The 23,391-nt window shown below is 43.3% G+C and overlaps 1 protein-coding gene across 1 annotated transcript in view; it reads right to left on the reverse strand.

The window, feature by feature from the left end:
• grik4 (glutamate receptor, ionotropic, kainate 4) overlaps positions 1-23,391 on the reverse strand; it is a gene marked incomplete at both ends in the record, with an annotated part of 229,676 nt that overhangs the window by 152,515 nt on the left and 53,770 nt on the right. Inside the window, one exon of the mRNA XM_080732047.1 lies at positions 16,652-16,749. Within this exon, the coding sequence (XP_080588173.1) occupies positions 16,652-16,749 (98 nt within the window). The remainder of the gene's footprint in view (positions 1-16,651; positions 16,750-23,391) is intronic.

A 23,391-nucleotide genomic window follows, 5' to 3' on the forward strand; every position in this document is an offset into this window, starting at 1 on the left:
TACCGTACAATACTGTCAGATGGCCAAGACATGGCGCGACCAAGGTCGCTTGTCGCCCTGAGGAGTCTTACTAGTGTATCCTCTGTAAGCCTTACAGGAGCCCACTGGCTCAGGTTCTCTACAGGAGCCCACTGGCTCAGGTTCTCTACAGGAGCCCACTGGCTCAGGTTCTCAGTGGAAGAGGTGCAGAGGAGTTGGGTTTGCAGGTCTAACGCCATATGGTAATCTGAGCTGTAATGAACGGCTGCATCTGTCAGCCTGGCCTTGGTGGACCAACTGAACACAACTCTGTTTAATAAACTGTCACAGGAGTTTCAAAGGTGGCTGGAGTGGATCAGGTCTTTTGTTCTAACAGAAGACAACATTAGCCATGTGGCGTCTGCATCGTTTGAAGTGACCCGCGCTACAACGACACAGGCAGTGAACCCCAGCTACTAATTAGTGTACAACACATGCCTTATTGAAAGACAGGAGTGCCCTTGAAACACAGGCTGTATCCAGATGAACAGTAGCCACAGTACTGTCAGTGAATTGAAATATAATATGAAGGTGAATTGAAGCCAGAAGGAAAACCGTTCATTTACCATCACAGTGTGGACATTGCTAATCAGTTTAGAGGTAATCACATACTGTAGACAGATTATACAAAGGCCTGGCCATAGCAAAACCTGTCCAAAGCCAGAGAAATCAATGTTGACCACCGAGCATGGGAGAACAGATGCTGTATGAGACACAGTCCATCAGTCAGCGAGGTTAATGCCAGCATTGGCAGTTGCAGCATATCATGGAATAGGGTTGGTCGTGCAGGGGGCAGGGGTGAAGGGCAGGGGACAGGTGGTGGTCTATTATGTCTACATCGGATGGGAGACCAGCTGTTGGTATTCAGATAAAAAACTAGACCAGGTCAACCTGGTTGTGCCAGACCCTGTCTGTCATCATCATTTATGACATCATGCCTTTTGTAGGCATGTCATCATCATGTCATCATCATATATACCCTTTATATAGAAAAGGGACAGACCGACATTTGCTTATGTAGGCCTACCCATTTCATGGGTCTGGCAAAAAGGATGAATTACAAGGGGGGAAAAAGACGAGATGAAAACGATCTGAAAGATACATGCTTCAACCGTCACTGAGAGTGGAACCCAGACCATCAGATCCCCATCTCATTGATCAACCAGCTCAGAAACAGAGACGGAAATCACTCCTTCCCTCCAGAGAAGCCATGTTCTTCACACTGCAACATTGCCTCAGTCTTTGTAACGGAGAGGATGGAATGTTCTTAAACCTACAGGCCACAGGCCCTGTGGGTAAATTAGTGTACGTCTTAGAAGGCTCCTTGTCTTCTGATCTGATATCAGTACAGGTACCTCAAAAACGACCCATGACTAATGCAAGCCAAAGCCACGGTACTACACACAGATATAAAAAGCTAGATGCCTCATCCACCACTGCAGTTCATTGGAGCGACGTGCAACAACTGGAAGCGATTTAATAATTCTAAGCCTAAATGGGTTAATCTCCGTAGTATCAGAGTAATATCAGTTCTGTGCTGATACGTGGTATCATGGTTCTATCAGTTCCTCTCAGGTCACACTGTCTGCTTTTTATATTTTTTGAAACCGCTATACTTGAAAACAGAACGTTCCATTTGATGTTGAAGATGTTTGCAGTTTCAGCAGAACAGCCACTTGTTTTGACGGAAAATGTCACCTCAAAAACAGTCATCAGAGCTCATTAAGATCACATCTTTCATCGTTATGTATATTAGGCCTTTAAGACCGGGAACGTGCCCACATCGCGTTAGATTTTAACCACTTTAACCATTATTTTATGCTTTAACTATTGAAAAATAGCAGATATACAAGGTCACAGTGCGCTGCGAGCTTGTCTATGTGCTATTTTTGAAAAATCTTGAAAATGTGTGCAAGTCTTTGAATATCTGACCCGATCTTTGACCCGACTTCTAAATCCTTCCAATGAATCAGTGAATCTGAAACTTTTCTATGTCAGGGACCCCCAACATTACAGGTATTTGGCCACAAACCACCATCTCAAAATATGTTGTTTCAGGGACCCCCCCGGAAGCAAATATTTGAGTTACAAAAGTTTGCTTTGAAAAATGTACACACATTTTCACGATTTTTCAAAAAATAGCAGATCTACAAGCTCACGTGAGCTTGTATATCTGCTATTTTTCAATAGCTAAAGTATCAAATAATTCCAGGTCTTGAAGGGTTAATGTCATGCTAGAGGAGTTGAAAGCAGGCTGTGTTTACGCACATATGGAATTCAACTCTAAAGCCCCTGCTTGCTTATTCATGACGGGTGGAGGAGCAGAGAGGAGAGATGTGAGATATCTGTTTGAATCTCAATAAGAAGAATCGCTGCATTCCATTCCATCCACACACCCTTTCCCAGGGGTGTCGCACCAACCGCTGGGCCCTGGGTACAAGGATTCACTTCAATTATTTTGTGCTTTAACTATTGAAAAATAGCAGATCACGGTGCCGCGCTGCGAGTTGGTAGATCTGCTATTTTTGAAAAATCATGAAAACTATTTCAGATCCCTCTAAGGTTTTTTGAAAAACCTGTTTCTGTGTCAGTGGTGCTCAAACATTTTCATGTGAAGGACCACCAAAATGATACGTCACGGACCCCCATTTCAAATACTTAGTTCCAGGGACCCCCCAGAAGCAAAACTTGACTTACAAATGTACGCTTTAAAAATAAATAGGCTTATATTCAAAGATTTGCACACATTTCCCCAACTTTTCAAAAATAGCAGATCTACAAGCTCGCAGCGCGGCACTCGGTGCCACGCTGTGAGCTTGTATATCTGCTATTTTTCAATAGCTAAAGTATAAAATAATTAAGGCCCCTCCAACTTGGTCCCTAGTAACTCAGTCCCACTTTCCTCCCCCCTTGTGACGCCCCTGCGCTTTCCTCGCTTCGTTGCAGAATCTGCATTCAGGAAAGGCCGTCCTGGGGGTCCTGGGGGTCCTGGCCTGGGGGTCCCTGGTCTGGGGTAAGGCCTTGTGTCAATATGGTTTACTCACTGCTTATATCCTCAAATGAAGGATTGAATCCATTGTCTCAGTGACACAGAGGTACGACTCGCATTGAGTGAATGCTTAAGTAAATTGCAAAGATCGATACATAATTGCAAGTTAATGAATAATTAATATTGATCACAATCAATGCTGTGGGGGAGTATCTGCAAGTGTGTGTGCGTGTGCGTGCGTGCGTGCGTGCGTGCGTACGTGCGTACGTGCGTGTGTCTGTGTGCGTGCGTGCGTGCGTGCGTGCGTGCGTGCGTGCGTGCGAGTGTGCATGTGTGCGTGTGTGCTTGTGCAAGGCAAATGTATTTTTTATTGTAATTTCATTTTTATCGCAATTTCAACAACAAGGCAAAGGCTTTTACTCAACACATGGAGCATTAAGACAGAACATTAAGAGCAAATTAAGTGCAAAAGAAACACATTACGAAAGGACATTTGAATACAATTAAAAACGGAGAGAATAGTATTAGTGTAGAGGTGAATTAAGAAAAACAAATCTCAGTAAAAGGCTCTGAGAGGAAAACCACTAAAGCCTCTCTCTCTCTCTCTTCTCTCTCTCTCTCTCTCTCTCTCTTCTCTCTCTCTCTCTCTCTCTCTCTCTCTCACTCTCTTCTCTCTCTCTCTCTCTCACTCTCTCTCTCTCACTCTCTTCTCTCTCTCTCTCTCTCTCTCTCTCTCACTCTCTTCTCTCTCTCTCACTCTCACTCTCTTCTCTCTCTCTCTCACTCTCACTCTCACTCTCTCTCTCTCTCTCTCTCTCTCTCTCTCTCTCTCTCTCTCTCTCTCTCCTCTCTCTCTCTCTCTCTCTCTTCTCTCTCTCTCTCTCTCTCTCAATTCAATTCAATTCAATTTCAAAAGCTTTATTGGCATGATAAAATATTTCTTACATTGCCAAAGCATAACATTGGACACAAGTGAATTATAAACATCCTAACAACAATAAATAATAACGAAAATAAGTAAATAACAAGCAAGCAAGGTACAAAGATAACAATATGACACATTTTTATCCAGATGTACTTGGTTCTTCTGTCCACTGGCTGTCCCTCAGTTGATGACAACTCCACTCTCACTCTCTCACTCTCTCTCTCTCTCTCTCTCTCTCTCTCACACAATTTAACAGATTATTATCATTCCACCATTCCATTTTTGCTTTTATTTATCATTGTTCAGTGTCACTTTGATTTGCCCATGCGGGGGGGGACATAAACCAATCAAACTTTGTGATGTTGTCAGCATCACAGAAACAAAAAACGGAATTCAACACTCTGGATCTCACTGCTGATCCTTGACAAGAACATCCAAGTCTTTTCATGTGTTTTAATCTGTGTTCTGCTGCTCTGTTGCAAAGCCAGAGATAAGCAAAAAATGTTGACAAAATATTTACCATTTGCATTGTGTGACGTTGAGCAATGATTTGTTTGTAAAGTGCAAATTAAACATTAAACAACATTCCAACATGCTGCCCTATTAAAAACAACCCCCCTCACAAACAAACAAACAAAAATAAATGTCTATATAATTAAAAAATATATATGTTATGTGTAACTATATATTCAGGAGGCTGAGGTACATACAATTTACAATCTAGGCATATAACAGACGCTCTTAATCCAGAGCGATTTACAATAAGCAAGGTAATACATCAATACTGTACACACACACACACGCACATGCACACGCACACGCGCACACGCACACGCCACACACACGCACACGCACACGCACACGCACACGCACACACACACACCACACACACACACACACACACACACACACACACACACGCAGTCACCATGTCACATTCACATTCATGCGCAGCTTTGATTAATTACAACACTTGAGATGAAACATGAATTACTTTTAACTACTGAATGTTTCCTGTAGGTTGCACTGTATAACGAGTGCAAGTATCTAGGTATAACAAAGGAACCAATGTGGGATTATTCCATCACAACCATAAGCACTAATCAGATTACATAAACAATATCAATCATTTACACATCCTACCTGGTTCACGTGTTTTCCCCCCATTCTGAATTCCCGTAGACTTTTTTCATATTGTATCTTATAAGAACTGTGTTCCATAGACAAATGATCTCAGCGCTTTGACTCATATGGATATGAAGAAACAGCGGATGGTGAGAAAACGCTAATGTTACCGTCACCGAATTAGTTACATTTTCACCAGAAACAGACTGTATTAACTCATTTAGTGCCCATGAAATTAACAGATTATAAAGTCCACGATGCCAGTCTCAGGTTGGCATCACCCCCGTTATCTTATTTTGAAGGCCAGAAGTCCACAGCGCAAACACTTCCGGTCTGACGTCATCGCGTCCTGCGCCGGAACCGATCGTTGTCCACGTGGAGTTGTGTAATGGCCGACCGGGAGCTTTTATACATGTGTAACATAAGCGAGCATCTGCCTCCATCCTAGCTTCTAAAGTGTAGTTTTGAGATAATGGACATTAAAGATGAGATCCCCCGTCCACCTCAATGTTATGGATGGGACTATTTTGTGCTTGTGGAGCCGTGATGATGCGAAATCAGCGACGGATTTCGTCTCCGGACCTCCGGCCATTGTTCTCGGTAATGTATCCACCGTTACAGTAATATATTACTTTTCACGAGAATACTCGGGATTGGCACCATGTGATACTCGAGTATTTTTCACGAGTCTTCTCGGGATTGGCACTATATGAGTTAAATATTAGTGACTGACTATCATAAACCATACAGAGCCAGATCCCCGACAATATCGCGGAGACCGTTAATTTATTTTTGGACAACAATGCTCATATGAGACAATTTTAAGATGACTCAATGTTATTCTCCGCAGAGAAATTACTTCTGCGAACCGGGGGATGAGCGAGTGACGTCATGACTTCGTTACTCTATACAAAACCAAGACACAGATCAATGCTCTTGAATGGATGTTAAACAACAAATCCGTCATTTTGGATATTAAGGGCTTACAGTATCTGCAGGTCCGGGTCTGCATTTGCATGGTTATTGATTGTATCAGTGTTGATTTCGTCGAAAAATGTGTGTCGACTGCGTTTTTTTCACTGACGAAAACTAAATATAAACTAAGCTGTGATGACTAAAACTAAGACTAACTATATTGACAATTTTGTCAACAAAATAAAAACTAGACTAAAACGTTAGGGAGGGACTAATGGAGAAGAAAGTCATTTTATGTTTGGTTGCTCTCAGGTGTTGCTTGCTGAAAATAGCAGATCTACAAGCTCACAACGCGTCGCGCTGCAACGCGTTGTGAGCTTGTAGATCGGCTATTTTCAGCATGTAACCAAGTGTAAAATCAGTCATTACGATGCCATCAAGGCCTGCCAAAATACATCTACAACCGTAGATTTAGTCAACTAAAATCTCATGATATTTAGTCGACTAAAATTAGACTAAAACTAAAACTTTTCAGGAGACTAAATTATCACTAAAACTAAATGAGATTGTATTCAAAAGACAATGGTGGCGTTTCCATAAACCTATTCGAATTAGGGAAGCGAATTATCAGAAATGCGCTTTAAGACAAAGCGAATTTAGCCCGTTTCCATTAAACTGGTGAAAAGCGATTCTTGGGAGATCCTGCCTGGGTCCGTCTAACCGACCTGCTGTAAACACTTCCCGCGGGCTTGCACACAGTGCACAGAGCTGGCCTGGGATGGGGCTGATTTTTTTCAGACCGAGAGACGTGAGGGCACTGCTGTGACTGCACACGCATCCCGACCCAGAGCCGGTCGCGACGCACCGCTGCAGAGAAAGTGCGGCCGGCGGGAGCACAGAGCAAGCGTCCCCGAGCCGAGGTGCCCCGAGGGGCGTCCCCGAGCCGAGGCGGCCGCCCCGCCGCCCGGTTGAGTCCTCCGGTCAGACTGCATCCTGCAGCGTCGCAGATGCGATCTGCTGTGAGCTTGTACGGCCACTTATGGCACGCGCAACACGGTGTGATGATGAAGGGTCACTCCGTGTGTAACAACCGCCTTGTTTTGTAGGCTAACGCTATACAATGGACGTTAATTAAGCGGCGGGGGAAAGTGTTATAGGAGGACGATATGGACGAGAACGTCATATTTTATTCGCATTTATTGTCTGACCCGTTTCCATTCACAAACGCGCATTTAGTTTATTCGATTAAGCCTCAAAATCCTCCTCCTCCAAGCGGATAATCTTTTTTGCGGATAATGAAAGTTTATTCGCATTTTGAAGTGTTTCCATAAAAAGATTTAGCGAATAAGCCGTTAATGCGCAAAAAGTGGCTTTATTGAAACGCCACTTATGACTAAAACTAAATCAGAATTTGCTGTCAAAAACAACACTGGATTGTATTATGCTTATCACAGCAATCATCAGGACAACACACCCGCCGTGTGTTTGTTTTTGAAGCCGATCCCACAGTGCAGTGTCCGTGTGTGTTCAGTTTATGTACTGTGGAGCTGTTCAAAGTGATTTAAATGGACAGCGTGTCCTGTGGCTCGGCGGTACACACGCTGTGGAATTGGTTTTCATGGTGTTATAAGCCAGCCTGCAAACCCCAGCATATAATCTTCTCTGGCCAGAGACTATTTACCGGGTGGCTCCATTCATTTTTTACACCTTTTCTCTAGGGGATGCTGTGCCTTATAGTCAGAAATAGTAGTAGGCACATCCTCTGTCCTTCAAATCCCCTTCAGACACTCACTCAGTTCAGTATCGGTGTACAGTATGCAGCAGATTTCTTAATATTGGATGGACGGGATGGATGGATAATTAGCAGTGGTGGAAAAAGTACTCAAATCTAAATGTTTTACTTAAAGGAGCATGAAACACAAAATCACTTTTTCTATAAATATATATTATATCAATGAGTCACTTGTGATAGGGAGCAGTGATATGGTTCAATTTGCCCATAGGCTTGGGGATTCAGAGCTTTCTGCTGTCTCTGTAGCTATTTCTGTGTACTTCCAGTTTCTAGGTCAAAAGAAATCTTTCGCGCCACTCATTAAATATTAGCTATCAATGTTCTGTGGTGTAACGTGACGTAGGCATATCTAATTAATATTAACGTATAGAGTTGTATCAAGGGGGGCGTGGTTTCACGGTATGCTTGTTACTTTCAGCCAGATAGCCAGAGAGAACGAAGAGCAGGCTCCGTCAACAGACAGTTACACTGTGTGGTGCCTGTGTTATTTTCTGTGTAGTGTAGTAGCCTGTGTGTGTGCGTGCGTGCGTGTCGTGACAGTGCACGCACACACACAACGTCCACACGAAAAATAGCAGATCTACAAGCTCACAACGCGTCGCGAAAGCGACACGTTGTGAGCTTGTATAGGCTATGTATATAGCCTAGCTATTAGCCGTAGAGCCGACACCAACGTGTCTACATGAGAAGCTGCTATGCTACGGCTGTTAGCTAGGCTACATAGCTACATAGCAGATATACAAGCTCACAACGCGTCCCTTTCACGACGCGGTGTGAGCTTGTAGATCTGCTAGTTTTCGTGTGTGGACGTCGTGTGTGTGCGCGCAGTGTCACGACACACACACACAAACACACACACACACACACACACACACACACACACACACACACACACACACACACACTACACAGCAAATAGCTATAGTGATAGCCTAGCGTCCATTCTTCACTGGTTCCATGGTCCATAGCTGGAGAAAGTTTGTCCATGGATAAAGGCTCAGACAGCTTGTTTGTAAAATACCTGCACATTTAAATTAGTTATATAACCTGGAGTTGCCGAATCTTTATACTTTTTACACCTCAGGTGCACCAATGACTGGTTTTAAAAAATGTTTCCGAAATGGAAAAGCAACAACTGCCCACAGCTGACAGCTTCGGTCTGTCTCTCTCTGATAGAAGAAGACGCAATACTCCGCCCCCTCCCCCCACAACGGCAGATAACCACGCCTACATTTTAGAAATCTTTTCATGTTCTGAAATCCCATAAAACAAATTAGAGGCGGGGTTTCTTATCCCTTTAAAGGGGCACTGTCACCTAAAGGGGTACTGCCACTTTAAAAAGTCATCTTAAAATATGAGTTAATATTTGTATGATGTCATTGTGGGAATGCACAATTATAAGCCAATCAAATTAATTGACTGTACTTAGACTACTTACTGTACTGGTCAGCAGCTGTTGTTGGGTAGCGAGGGGCAGATTACACTGTGACATGAGTTTCAGACTATTTCAGACCGTTTTCAGAGAGACCATGTGACCTACTGTATCATACTATTATAATTTCGGGGGGTGTCAGCGGGCCTTTAAGTAAAAGTATCAATACTGCATTATAGAAATACTCTGTTACAAGTAAAAGTCCAGAATTCAAAGTGTACTCGAGTAAACGTATGAAAGTGTTCATCAAAATGTACTTAAAGCACCAGTAAAAGTACAAAATGTTAAAAAAAAATGCAGATCTACAAGCTCACAATGTGTCGCGATGTGACGTGTTGTGAGCTTGTAGATCGGCTACTTTCAAATAGCCAAGGTATAAAATAGGGCTGAACGTCCTTAATGTACTGTAGGTTTTATAATATTATAGTGTACATCTGCAAAGTAACTAGCAACTAAAGTCTTCAAATAAATATAGTGGAGTAAAAGTACAATATTTGGATCCGAGATGTAGTGGAGAAAACTGAAACTATATGGAATTTATGAACAAGTTGTGGGGGTCCCTGCTTCATCTCTCTCTCAGCTAAGGGGTCCTTGGCCTGAAAACGTATCTTTCAAAACGTATATTCAATTTTATTTCATGCCAGGACGACCTTGATACTAACCTTCAGCATAACCAACCACTGCCACTAGGGGGCCAAGAGCAACCTGAGGTTTAACCCCAAACACACTTCCCCACCTTGCATTAATGTCGACTCTCAATTCTCCTGCTACCAGCAGCCTTTTTCAAACTCAGCGCAAAACCCCTGCAGTGCACACGAGATATGATATTAATATTTATGGCCACTTCCCTGACACATGTTGGAATCACAGGGGATTACATTTCACCACTTCAGTAGACACAGGATTATTTCTGTGAATTCGGCTCTCAATGTAAGAAGAGTGGGAGGTTATAGAAGGGAAACATGAGGGTTTTAGCTGAGCTGATAATGTAAACGGGAGCTATAGCTACCTGGGTGGCAACGAGACCTTTGGTAAAGCATTTATTCTCATGGAATATTTGCGACATAACACTTTAATTCTGATCTTTAAACTTAATCTTTAATCTATTGTCGTCAATTTAGTGTTTCTGTTTGCCGATAGTTTCCAGTGTTTACCGATAGCAGGCACTTGCACACATAGATATAAAAGGGGGCTCGAGCCCCTGCCCTTTTACCCATCCGTTAAAACGTGCCCTCTCCAGACCACGAATGCCGTTTTCACTATAGTGAAAGAAATGCAAATGCCCTCTTTCCATGCCATACCTGATGGCAGCATTCAAGAGAATTGCCTTGTCCAAACTCTCCTGAACTTCAATGCAGCATTTTATATGGAAAGAATTGCCCTCCCTGTGTAGAAATCCATGCCCTTACGCCACATCTACAGTATTCACTTGATTATGCTTAGTTTAGTGTGGTATCAAGTACCAAAAATAACCGACCTCCAAGCTCACAACGCGTCACAGCGCGACACATTGTGAGCTTGGAGGTCGACTATTTTCAATATTTTCATCAAAAGGCCCTTTCCGAAATGTCAGCCCCTGCCATTCTCTGCATGTCCCTGACCGATAGTACCAATTTATTTTAGGCATCTTCAATCTGTCTAATCTGACTACCATTCATCATAATCTAACGTATACGTACATATCTAACATTGATTATGCCTACATTGTATATAAATATGACATTCATAATTTCTACATTGTATATACAGTTACATGTCTAACATTCATCACATCTACATTGTATTGTATGTCTTGCGGGGGTCTGTCGGCAGCAGATGAAGCTCCTCCTGTCGACATGTCCAAAGTGTCCTTGGGCAAGACACTGAACCCCACATTGCCTCCAATGAGTCGGCCGGTGTCAGCTTTGCCACCGTTGGTGTGTGAATGTGGGAAGTGAGGACGCTGGCGTTAAATGTTCGCCGATTCACCTCTCAATGTATGAATGAATGAACCATTGTAAATAGTAAGGGGAACATAAGAAAATCTGCGAAGTAAATCGTTACCAAGAAATTTCTTCAGCAATGTGTTCCTGGGGCTAAAATCGGACCCAAAAAATGATGGTTTAGTGATGAATCATCACTTTTCACCGTTTTGTGGGGGCCATTTGTCGCCCATGGAATGTTTTTCGTGCAAAACAAATGCTTGCAATGGATTCAGCATCATGAAAAACCCCTAGTTTGACCCCTCACATGTTACTTAAAGCAGATTTATTTTGTGTAGTTTTGTGTAGTACAAATCAGTTTTTTTATGAGGTTTCCCCCGGGAGTTGAATTTCAACCTTTTAGTACATATTATTACACACCTTTAGAAACACATTGGTGAAGAACTTTCTTGGTAACGATTTACTTCACAGATTGGTCAAATATCTTATAAAATCCCCTTACTAAAAGCACTTTGAGCACTTGGAAAAGCACTATAACCAGTTAGACTCCCTAATCGGGAGATAAGCGACCGTCAGGTCGCATAGACACACTTTAGAATGGTAGCCAATCAGGAGGGAATCTGGTGGACAGATCCATGTTGATGACATGACTGTAGAGATACTGTGTAGCCTACCGCTTTGCGTGATTTTAGGGCAACATCTGCAATTCATTACATCATCTTTGACATCAATGGACTGCTAGAAGAATGTATGTATGTATTGATAGATGTACAGTATGTATGTACTATGCACTCAGCTAGTGATTCAAAGGGGTCTGTCGCATCCATCAGTCAAAGACGCACAGAGCTTCTATTCAGGGGTTTGAAGTAACTAAGTACTTAAGTACTCTACTTAAGTACACTTTTGAGGTATTTGTACTTTACTTGAGTATTTCCAATTTCCATCACTTTTACTTCTACTCCACTACATCTCGGATTCAAATATTGTACTTTTACTCCACTACATTTATTTGAAAACTTGAGTTACTAGTTACTTTGTAGGTGTAAATTATAATATTATAAAACACACATTAACCCACTTTAGCCCTATTTTATACCTGGGCTATTTGAAAATGGCCAATCTGAGCTTGTAGATCGGCTATTTTCAAACATTTGGTACTTTTACTTTTGGTACTTTAAGTACATTTAGATGCCAACACTTGCATACTTTTAATCAACTATACATTTTGAATTCCGGACTTTTACTTGTAACAGAGTATTTCTATATTGTAGTATTGATACTTTTACTAAGTAAGATATGCGAGTACTTTTCCCACCACTGCTTCTATATAACCTCGCCCACCAGGCTTTCTGAGGGAAAGCCTGGTGATCGTTAACAACGAGCGGTTTGATCCGGTCTCGGCGGAAACCACAAGCTGAAGAAGCGGCGTCACTTTGTTTTGGTTCCCCCCCGTTTGTTTCCCCAATCCCTATTAACTCATTCTGTGCCTATCCCGAACATGTTCGGGATATGTTCAATCCAAAACATTTTTTTTTTTATTAATTGACTTACCCTGAGCTGCTTGTAGAGTCGTGGGTGGCCCTGGCTCGCTAGCCAGCTAGCCATTTTACATGGTCCGACGATATATTCCATTAAAAATGGTTTAAAATACATTTTTGAGACCCCCAATGTTCACCGAATGTTCAGCGCCGCTTCCGGAACGTAGTCCAGTGTGCCTATCCCGAACATGTTCGGGATTTTTAATGAAATGAATAAAATGATCCGAGGCCTTCTGAAGCCTGAGCCTAAATTTAAAATCCAGTGGTCCAAATCCTGGGGAAGCCATGCCGGCCGTGAGCCGTGAACGTAGCCGCGAATCGCCGCCGAATCCAATGAAAAACCACATCTTTGGAGGCCCATATCTCTGGATTGTGTTTTTAGGGATGTGGCGCGAGGTTTATTTACGGCGAAATCGCTGAAAAATGATCTTTAAAATGACAAAATGGGAATAGCTATTCTGTTAGCATTATCATCCGGGACCTTTCCATGACGTGCACGAACGTGAGCACGCGCGTCACTGCAACTTGAGTCCCCGGATGCTAATGCGCTCGCCTATGGGAGAAAGCCTGGCATTCTTTGGCGCCATCTAGGGGCTGGCACTGGTAGGGTTAAAATGTTCGAGTAGCCTAGTGTTGTCTTGCCAGTCGCTACGAGTTGGACTAAAAGAACAAATTTTTCAAAAGCAAAACTACTCTGCATCAAGGAGTTTATTAGGTAGGCCCTAAAAGTATTTCCTTGAGCGCAGGGGAATTATTTTGGGTTAAACCTGAATCCGGTTTGATAGTTCCGGCAAATTGTAGTCCTTTGAGTACGCTACAACATGACGTAAAGTGGTTTCCTCTCCCGACCGGATCAAACCTCGAAAAGTGAAGTGATCCCAGACTAATTTAAGAGTCGAGTTGATTTGATTTGACAGTTTAAACTGTCACCGCCATAGAATGGTAATTCTAATATGCTACTTGTGTGCTCTCTACCCTGAACACGACAGATAAACGGTATGCTTTCTGCTCTATTTATTTCTTCAGGATTTATTTTGGTCCAGTAATCTTTTGTTTTGTTTTTTCTGTATACATGATTCATAGGCGCCTCACATGACTCACAGACGCCTGGCATCAAACAGCAGCACACAGCGTGTCAGGGTTCAGACGAGCCAATTAGCAACCAACTGGGAGCTGTTTGGATGCAGAGAGACAACATCAAGTCAGTCATGTAGAAAGGAAGAGAAATCTGTGTTTTTCTAGCGCTTTCAAACGAGCCTGTCAGGAAACGGATGGTTTGTTCTGTGAAACCGATGTTATGAGTCTGCGACTGATAACTAAATGATTGTGCAATCGAACAAATCTCTGAATGTCAATGTTTAGTTCAGAGGCGTGTCGCTGTCATTCAATATTCTGGCTGAACGCAACGATATCGAAAACCTCCGGGTGTGAAAAATAAATCCTGATACTTTAAAACGGTGCCCTCTCCCTAAAATGCACTTCCCTCCACCGTTCCAACGTTCTAATGAAAAATATATTTCCAACCAGCTTTAATGGGGGTTTCATTTACTCAAGCCAACACAGTCTCACTCTCAAGCTGGACCGGATAATACGGCACCAATTAACATTTTGGGGGTACCCACGCCATAGAATGCTGATGGGGGAACTGATGATTCCAACCTCGGTATTCGGTATGCAACTCCAGCGGCGGCGAGTCGACTGAGGCGGATTCACAACGTTCGGTGCAGAGACTCACTCGTCTCACGGCTCGCTCGGCCTTGCCCCTCGTGGTTCAAGTCCAAGTTCAGCCTCCGTCGTTTTAGAGTTTTTTTGTGGAGTGTCACCCTTTCTAAGACTTTGGTTCGGTTACGGCACTTCCACATTCCAGAATGGAATGGACGTCTTAAGATGACGTGAAGGGTACCCCAGTCATATCCAGCCAACCCAAATCCTAACGTCAGTAAAACTATGCCTAAACCTAACCCTAATCCTAACCTCAGTAAAACTATGCCTAAACCTAACCCTAATCCTAACCTCAGTGAAACTATGCCTAAACCTAACCAAAACCCTAACCTCTGTCATGTATCCTGTAGCGTGAGCTGTTGCGCTGGGTGGCTGGAAAACACAACGTATTGGGTTCAGATCCTACTCATTCCCCTTTTTTCTTTTTTTTTCTTTGACCACTAGACGGGGCAATTGCATTACTTATGAATGGGCTGATAATGCGCTGATGACAGCCTACTGAGTCGGCAGTCGGCAAAGCATGGCCATTCTGGCCCATTAAAATGGGCTGATAATACGTGATAATCGGCCATTATATGGCATGATACATCCGAAACGGGTGTCATATCAAACGCTTGACTTTTGAACACATGCGGTATCGTGCCGTCACTATAGGACGGATTAACAGGAAAATGTATAGATTTCCAAAAACAGTCTTGTTGCTTTGAGTGGGGATGGATCATCATGCTCAATGTTGTGTGAAGTCACCCTCCAAAGGCCTATTCTGAGCCCGGATAAACCCTGCATAATGCAGTTTAAAACAATGGCTACAAGGCAACCACTGGCCCAGTTTCTCCCAGTTAACGACAGAGGAGGAGGAGAAGAGATAAATGACAGACTGAGAGCTTGGAGCTCAGTGGGAACGGAGAGAGACGGATGTGACACCCACTGAGCTGTTTCATCATCTGCACTAACAAGTTGTAACACCTCGCAACCACATCCTACCGACGCGCGCACGCACGCACACACATACGCACATACAAACGCACACACACGTACAGACACATGTACCCTATCACCATACTGCAGGGTTCCCCAATTAGTTTTCCCCACGGGCCGAATTATGTCTAGGGTACCAAGCTGAAGGCCACAACATTGCAGGGGGCGGCGGCGGCGTTCCTGCTACTCCAGCGACAGTTCAGATATCGTCGTTGTCTGGTGAAAATGTTGTATGTCCAAAACCGTTCGTTTTGCATTTGTCATTTTAAAAATGATTTAAACTAGTGAAAACAGCCGATCAACAAGCACACAACGCCTCGCACCGCGAGGCGTTGTGTGCTTGTAGATCTGCTGTTTTCACTACTTTTGTGCGACGGCCTTGTATGATTTGGGAAAGACCGTACAAATTTGGAGATACAATATTTCCACCCGACAACGACGATATACTAGTGTTGTTGCTGCTCTTATACCACCATTATTACTGGGGTTGGTGTGGGCCAGACAATAGCCCCCCGCGGGCCGCAAATGGCCCGCAGGCCACCTATTGGGGAACCCTGCCATACTGCTTCATAGAAACCCACCCAGGCACTAATGAGCTATAGCCTGCATGGATATGAGTCTGGTACTTCTATAGACCTTTTTCCAGAGCGCTGCCATGTAGATGCGGTGTTGGCGCACAGCCGCGCACACACGCTGCACAGGAGGTGCCGCTTCACACCGCAGTTATGGCCGCCACTCTGATAAATCGGTCTGTATGGAAGGTTTTTATCATTGTTCTACACTCACTGGGGCAGGATGTAGATAGATACCTTTATTATCCCAAGGGGGGAAATCAGTTGCCCAGAGGACTTAAAGGTTACAAGTTACAAAGAAGTAAGAAAAAGAAAAAAGTACTCATAAGTGTCACGTCACAACACAAATAGCAATACTTAAAGCACAACTTAGTGCCAAAAAAAGTGTACATAACAGTCAATGCTATAGTCAGTATCTCACCGCCATGTCAACACAGCAATAGTACTCTGTTCTACCAACACAACCCCATAGTGCAGGGCCAAACAATAAGTGTCCATAGTCAGTGCAAATAAATCAAGGATAAAAAATAAGCAAGAAAGGGTGCCACAGCAAGACGCCACAAGCAACCCTCCCTGGAAGAGTACTTAGAGGCCAGAGTCAGTACAACTTTTGTTTGTGTGTGTGTGTGTGTGTGTGTGTGTGTGTGTGTGTGTGTGTGTGTGTGTGTGTGTGTGTGTGTGTGTGTGTGTGTGTGTGTGTGTGTGTGTGTGTGTGACACTCACCTCTTTCTCCCCACAGATGTTACTGATGATGGAGTTGGAGGCGGGGCTGGCAGAGGGTCCGAGGACCGCTACCACACCTTTAGACATGATCTGACACACTGTGTGTGCACACACACACACACACACACACACACACACACACACACACACACACACACACACACACACACACACACAAAGAGTAACAAAGAGTCAGTGTCTTAAAGCAGTGGTTCTCAACATGTGGGTCGGGACCCCCAGAGGGGTCCCCAAATTATTTTATAACTATTTTTATAACGTTGTGAGCATGTAGATCAGCTATTTTCACAATGGAAAAGATCGAGTCAAACTAAATGTAATGCCAACTCCTACAATTCCAAGTGCTTGTGCAGGGTGGGGGGGGTCCCCAGTTCAAAAATGATTATTTTGGGGATCGCGACCTGAAAAGGAGAACCAGTGTCTTAAAGAAGGGCATAATGAAGCCTGCAGGTGAGTGAACACAATTAGAAAAGCCTTCTTCAGCTGTTAATGGATACGTATGCTGACTGTCTGCTCCAGTAAACACATAGCAGTCTGTGCCAGCACTGCCTAATGACTCATGGAAGCCTTAAACCTACACCGAGAAATCCAGTGTTCATTTCACAGTCTGGGGTCGTCGGTTTACATGTGCCGGCGAACAGCGCGAGGCCAAACAGACTCATGCATGTTATATACTGTATACTTGGAGCTGGAAACGGCCGTTGAGGATATTAATGTAATTGCTTGAATGATGAGAGCCATTATTCACACAATAGTCTTGTTTTTACCAGACAGTAGACAGAGAGACCAATACACCGAACGAGAGAGGGAGAGAGATAGAGAGAGAAGATAAAGAGAGGAGAACAAGTGAGATGAAATGTGATATAGAGCAGGGGTTTTCAAAGTGGGTGACGGGGCACCCTGGGGTGCCGTGATGCCATTCCAGGGGTGCCGCGAGATAATTTGATAATATTTGGAATTCATCAATATCACTTCACTATGCTTAGTAAAACAGACCTGATTTGCACTGTACTTGATGAGTTCTTTTTCCATCTACGACAACTCTCTTCACAAAAATAGCAGATCTACAAGCTCACAACGTGACACATTGTGAGCTTGTAGATCGTCTATTTTTGGTGAACCTTCCCCCCAGAATAGGCATGCTGGGGTTCAAATGGTTAAACGTCAAGTATAACGTTATTTTCAGTCAGTTCTGATGGAGACGGATATTTCTCCAATAGGTTGTAAGATTCTAAAAATTAACTTTTCATCCATGGGGTGCCATGGATGAAGAAGTTATTTACAGGGGTGCCCTGAGTCCAAAAAGTTTGAAAACCCCCTGGTATAGAGGGTATGTGCGTGCATTAAGTGAAGGGCAAATCGAGTGGCAAGGTTGAGTGGCAAAGTGAGTTTAACGTTGTTTAATGCAATCAGATAGGACTTTTCAGTTTGAATGAATGGGCTGTCAAGGCCAGAAATAGTTTTTTTTTTTACACTCAGTAGGCGTTCCTGCATAACTTCCAGGTATAATGCTGGATGTCACACGCATACCCTCTATATCAGGGGTTTTCAAAGTGGGTGACGGGGCACCCTGGGTGCCGCGGCAGTCAGTTTAGTCAGTTCAAACAAATCTAACGAAAATGGCTATTATCTCAATGTTTTCCTCACAAAATAATTGCTAAAATATTCTATATCGGATAAAAAAAATATTTATAGGGGTGACCTGAGCAAACAAGTTTGGGAACCCCTGCTCTATATGTCATGTTGCACATTCATAATGCAAGCGATTCCCGTTCTGATATTTTTGGGAGAAAAATGGTTTTATTGAATTTTTACCATCAGTTTATAACTACCTGTTTTCTAACCACAAACTGTTACCAGAAGTTTCATGTCTGGTTGATCTTTTCCCCCCCAGTGAATATGAATTATTTTCACAGGTTCCAGGCTCTAACAATCTCCCACATACTGTAGGAAAAGAGAATGTCATTTCACGTTGGTTTCTAATCCCCACTTTCTAATTAAAACACAACACTGACGTGCACGGCACGCGCACGTGTGTTTGCGTACGTTAGGGCATTAACGACCTGTGATTTTTGCAAGTCGACTCGACTTGAGTTGAAGTCGACTTTATCGTTTGATGACATCACACACAACTCCCCAATTATTTTGGGGGGTCCCCAGATTATTAATCTGGGAGATTATTAATCTTAATGTGCAACATTGTTTTCTCACTCAGCTGTAAACGAACCAACATAAAGTTTAAAGTTATACCATGTAACTTTTTTTATAAAACAAATCTTAAAATTGTCCTAACTGTTAAATCGCTAAAGTTTTAGAACACCCACTCTGTTATTTTCAGCTTCTGAAGCCTTCTCTTTATATGTTTTCTATGAGTTGTGAGGGGGGTAGAATTTCCCGGCAAAATGATGTCATCTCCCACATGATACACTACCGGCCAATCACAGCGCAGATCATACACCACCGGCCAATCACAGCGAGTCTTGCTGTCTCTAAAGGAAGTAGCTTCACTCAGCAACTGTGTTTACATTGGTGAAGGAATCTTGCCTGCTACTCCCTCAATCCTGGTCTAAAAATGACGGGAGAGGGCTCTACGGATGCGTATCGGCGAGGCGGAGGTGCTCGCGACGGCCGTGGTGGTCCGCGGACCCCCGTTTTGGTGGTCCGCGGCGACTCCGGCCGAAAAAAGCAATACCGCTACTGACCACTAGTTGAGCAGCTTCCACAGTACAGCTTTAAGTATATAGAGGGTATCTTCACATTTCTAAAGTGCCAATTTAAGGACTTTTTAATACCTCTAAAATGACAAATTAAACATTGTCCAAATTGTCAAATATATAGAGGCAGAAATTGTGAAAATAGCTGATCTACATGTAGATCTGCTATTTTCACAATAGAACCATGTTATACATGTAATGTAGCACTGTAATATTGGATCATTCCGTCCTTGACAATAAGCAATCTTACTGTTTGAATGCTGTACAGACACACACATGGAGCAAAAATAATGATAGAAAAAAGGATATTTTTTTTTACTTCGACTTTCTCTAATGGGAGTCGACTTGTGTAATGAAGTCGACTCAGTTGACTTGTCAACTTTTCCGTTAATGCCCTAGCGTACGTGTGTGCGTTTATGTGGGCCGGACACGTTTGTGTGATGTGTAGAGCTATGTTAGCCTGGTTAATAAACCAGACTGCACAACACCACCCCCTGTTGGTAACGAAGTGTGTGATAGAGTCTGACGCTTGCAGTCAGGCTAGAGCTATGTGTTTGTAACAGACCGAGGGAACTTTATGAGTTCATGGAGCAAATTAAGAAGCAATGAATCGAATGATTAATCGTCAACCTCTAAATACACTGTCCCCATGGGGATAGTAAGACCAGACAGAGTCAACCCTGTGGGGACATCGTTCTGGTCACCGCCAGGAAAAGGTTATGTTTTCAGTCTCACATTTTCCGATAATGAGAGTTCTTGTTAATACCTCTAAAATGACAAATTAAACATTGTCCAAATTGTGATCAGCGCACAAATTGTGCGCTGATCACTGAGGTCAGATCCAGGCCAGAATGGCACCAGGTAGTGCATTGCTTTGCATTTAACATCAATTCCAACTAATCAATATGATGTATAAAATGCCTTCAATGACTTGTACAGTAGGCCTACCTGATATATGGACGGCACAAACACATACACACACAATCAAAAACACACATGCACTATTAGACTGTCGATGTGGGCCTGACAGAAGTTGGTTGAGCTAAGAGTTCAGCACTGCATCAGTGGACAGCGACTGCGTCTCAGTAAAGTGGTGGCAGTTTAATCCTAGCACCAGGGACAGCGACTGCAGCATGGTATTTAATCAGTGGGGTGGCTCACAGCACAGCTGTGTTGGCCTGCCCGGTTTAGAAGAGAAGGTTTGGCTCCTTAAAGGGATAGTTCACACCCAAAATGACTTTTTTTCCTATTGATTACTCACCCCACCTGCTTGTTATTGAGACAACGATCCAATGATCACGCACACGTGCTGATGTACACATTGCGTCCATATGTACGTGAATACAAAAAATAAGAAATGCAGCTTTAGTCCATGCATGAGGTCAAATTAGAAAATGTGTTTATTTTGTAATTTGCCATTAACCCTATCAGAGTGAACCAAAGGGCCGTATACGGCCCCCGGGCTGTACAATGCCCAGGTATACCATGGAGACTTGAATTCATGGATATTTCTTTGCTTTTGTCGCATTTCTAACCCAATAATTTGAGGAGTCTCTTTGTGTCTCCATAGGGAACAAAGCAGGCCTTTATGTCTCCTTAGGGAACCACTGTTGGTCATTGGTGTTCTATCCGTCTGTCATTCAATGTTATATGAGATACTTCAATGGTTTCCTATGGAAATAAGTGTTGGGTTAAAACCATTTTGATATCTATTATATTTAAAACACCAACTTCAGTGTTACAAGTGACAAGGTCATTATGTTTTGAACAAATAACTAACGCCTGTGACGAGCTGTCGCCACTGCAGGAGAATGACCACTGAGAGATGCCAATCAGGTCATTATGCCCAGGACACTGGATAGCGAAAAGCCAAAAAATTCTACATCCTTGGCTTCTGAGTCCACGAGACTCAGTCACAACACCATCTCATGATCCATTGTTATGGTTAACTGTCCAATGAATGCTTGACAAATCTATTTTCCCTGTACCTACTGAAGTATATTTGTGAAATGATGTTACATTGTATTCAGATTCAGATTGAGAAAGAAAAGAGAAACATTTATTGTACTGTACCACTGGACATCTATTCTGTATGCTCATTGATTTAATATACAGTAAGAGAAAAACCGGACTTACACTGTGTGGTCTCATTTATTGTGTGGGAGTGAATTCAATCATTTTGGGGGAAACTGTCTATTCATATGGAATATAATAATCATTAAATCACTTCTTGCGGATTTCTACTGAGTTGACGTTTATGGATTCGATACAGCTGCTGGACAGTTTGTTTTGGAATCCCACTTCGTTCATCTCTGCTAGTTAACAACAACCAGCCGAGGATATTATCAGACGTTTCCCCTGACTCCCACGGATTATCACTGAAAGGACTCTCTCCCACACGTTTTTCCTCCTGCGCGCGAGAAATTACCATGGACTTGGGAGAAGTGTGTATAAAGCACACAGTGTAAGTTTTGATTTTATTCATGCCTTTTTGGACTGTAAATCACAGATGGGTCAAGTACTTAAAGATTTGTACCTGCTAAGTTAGGGAATTGCTACCTCTAGCCCAAGCTGCGTTTTGATTGTTTAATGTTTTGTTTTTTAGTCTATTGTTTTGTCGCTTTTTGTTGCACTTTTACCAGAATCAGAGGGTTTGCCTGTTTCTGAAGAATTTGGACATAGCCGCCGGTGGTCACGGTTGATGCTAGTCCCCAGTTGGTGTTATTAACACAAGATTTCATTAAGTCCACAGAATCAGACGTTGTTCCTGTTTCTAAAAAAAAAGGGTAAAAGACAGAGGTTTTTCCTGTCTTTGGAGGAGAAGTGGACTTATTTTTACCCAGACAGAGGTTTTTCCTGTCTTTGGAGGATTCCCAGTACAGAGGTTTTGCCTGTATCGGATGGAAATCTTATGACCAGTGTTATTTAACCCGACACGGCTAATTCCAGCCATCATTAATCACATAAGAAAAGCTGTGGTTATTTTATTAATACGCTTACATGTCGTGTCTTATCTGGTGTGTTTCGTTTTTTTCAAACTAGTTTTTATTTTTCATCCTCCTCCTACCCGACCAGCTGCAAAATGGGAAATGCACAGGGAGGCAGAAAACACCTGCCGAAATCTAAACAACCTTTTTACAAACGGAACAACACCTTTGAGTTTGAAGCCTCTCTCCAAAGCTTGGAGAATGAACTGATAACAGCTTTAACGGCTAAGATAGACGATGAGGAAATGAAACAGGTTGTTTCTAGTTGCCCCACAATTGCACCATTCTTGCCCATATGGAGAAAGGAATTCGGATACGATGACTCCCTCACAACTGAGGACTTGACAAGATTTTCTGGAGTACTGTATCAACATATCGATAAGATCTCACTACGGAGAGGACCGAAGAAAGCCCAAAAAGAGGGTGCCAGGCTTGGCATTCTAACTTTGGCACAGCTGCGCTGGGCGGCTGCAGAAAGAGAGGCAGCGAGGGAGGGAAAAGAAAAGGAGAGGCCTTCAGAATCGGACAGCCAGCCTCTGCCTTCCTCACACCGTGCCAGAACAGGGGCGAACGACAGCGGGCTCGGCCCGGCTGGAACACATCGTGCCACACCAGGGGCGAACGACAGCGAGCTCGGCCCGGCTGGACGACACCGTGTGAAGGACAACAGTGAGGTTGGTCCGGCTGGACGAACACCATCACCACAACCTCCCCCACCTGTGGCTGTGACTCACGGGCCTCCACGTCAGGGGGGTATCAATACACTACATCACATTGACATGCAAACCTCATTACCTACACTTCTATCTGATAGGAAGGGGGTAGAGAGAGGGGGGAGGCAACATGAAGGAGAAAGATGTGACGATGATTTAAATAACTCAGTTGTTTTTTCTCCTCCTTGTAATCAGGTCGAGCTGGGAGATCCCGCTCACCACACAAATCCGCCCCTCCCCGGCGTTCCACGCAAACCACCAAAACCAACACCCACTAAGAATGGCCATACACCCACTAAGGAAAAAGT

Source organism: Nannobrachium achirus (genome assembly GCF_963921795.1).
Source record: "Nannobrachium achirus genome assembly, chromosome: 8".
In the NCBI taxonomy this organism is placed as follows: domain Eukaryota; kingdom Metazoa; phylum Chordata; class Actinopteri; order Myctophiformes; family Myctophidae; genus Nannobrachium; species Nannobrachium achirus.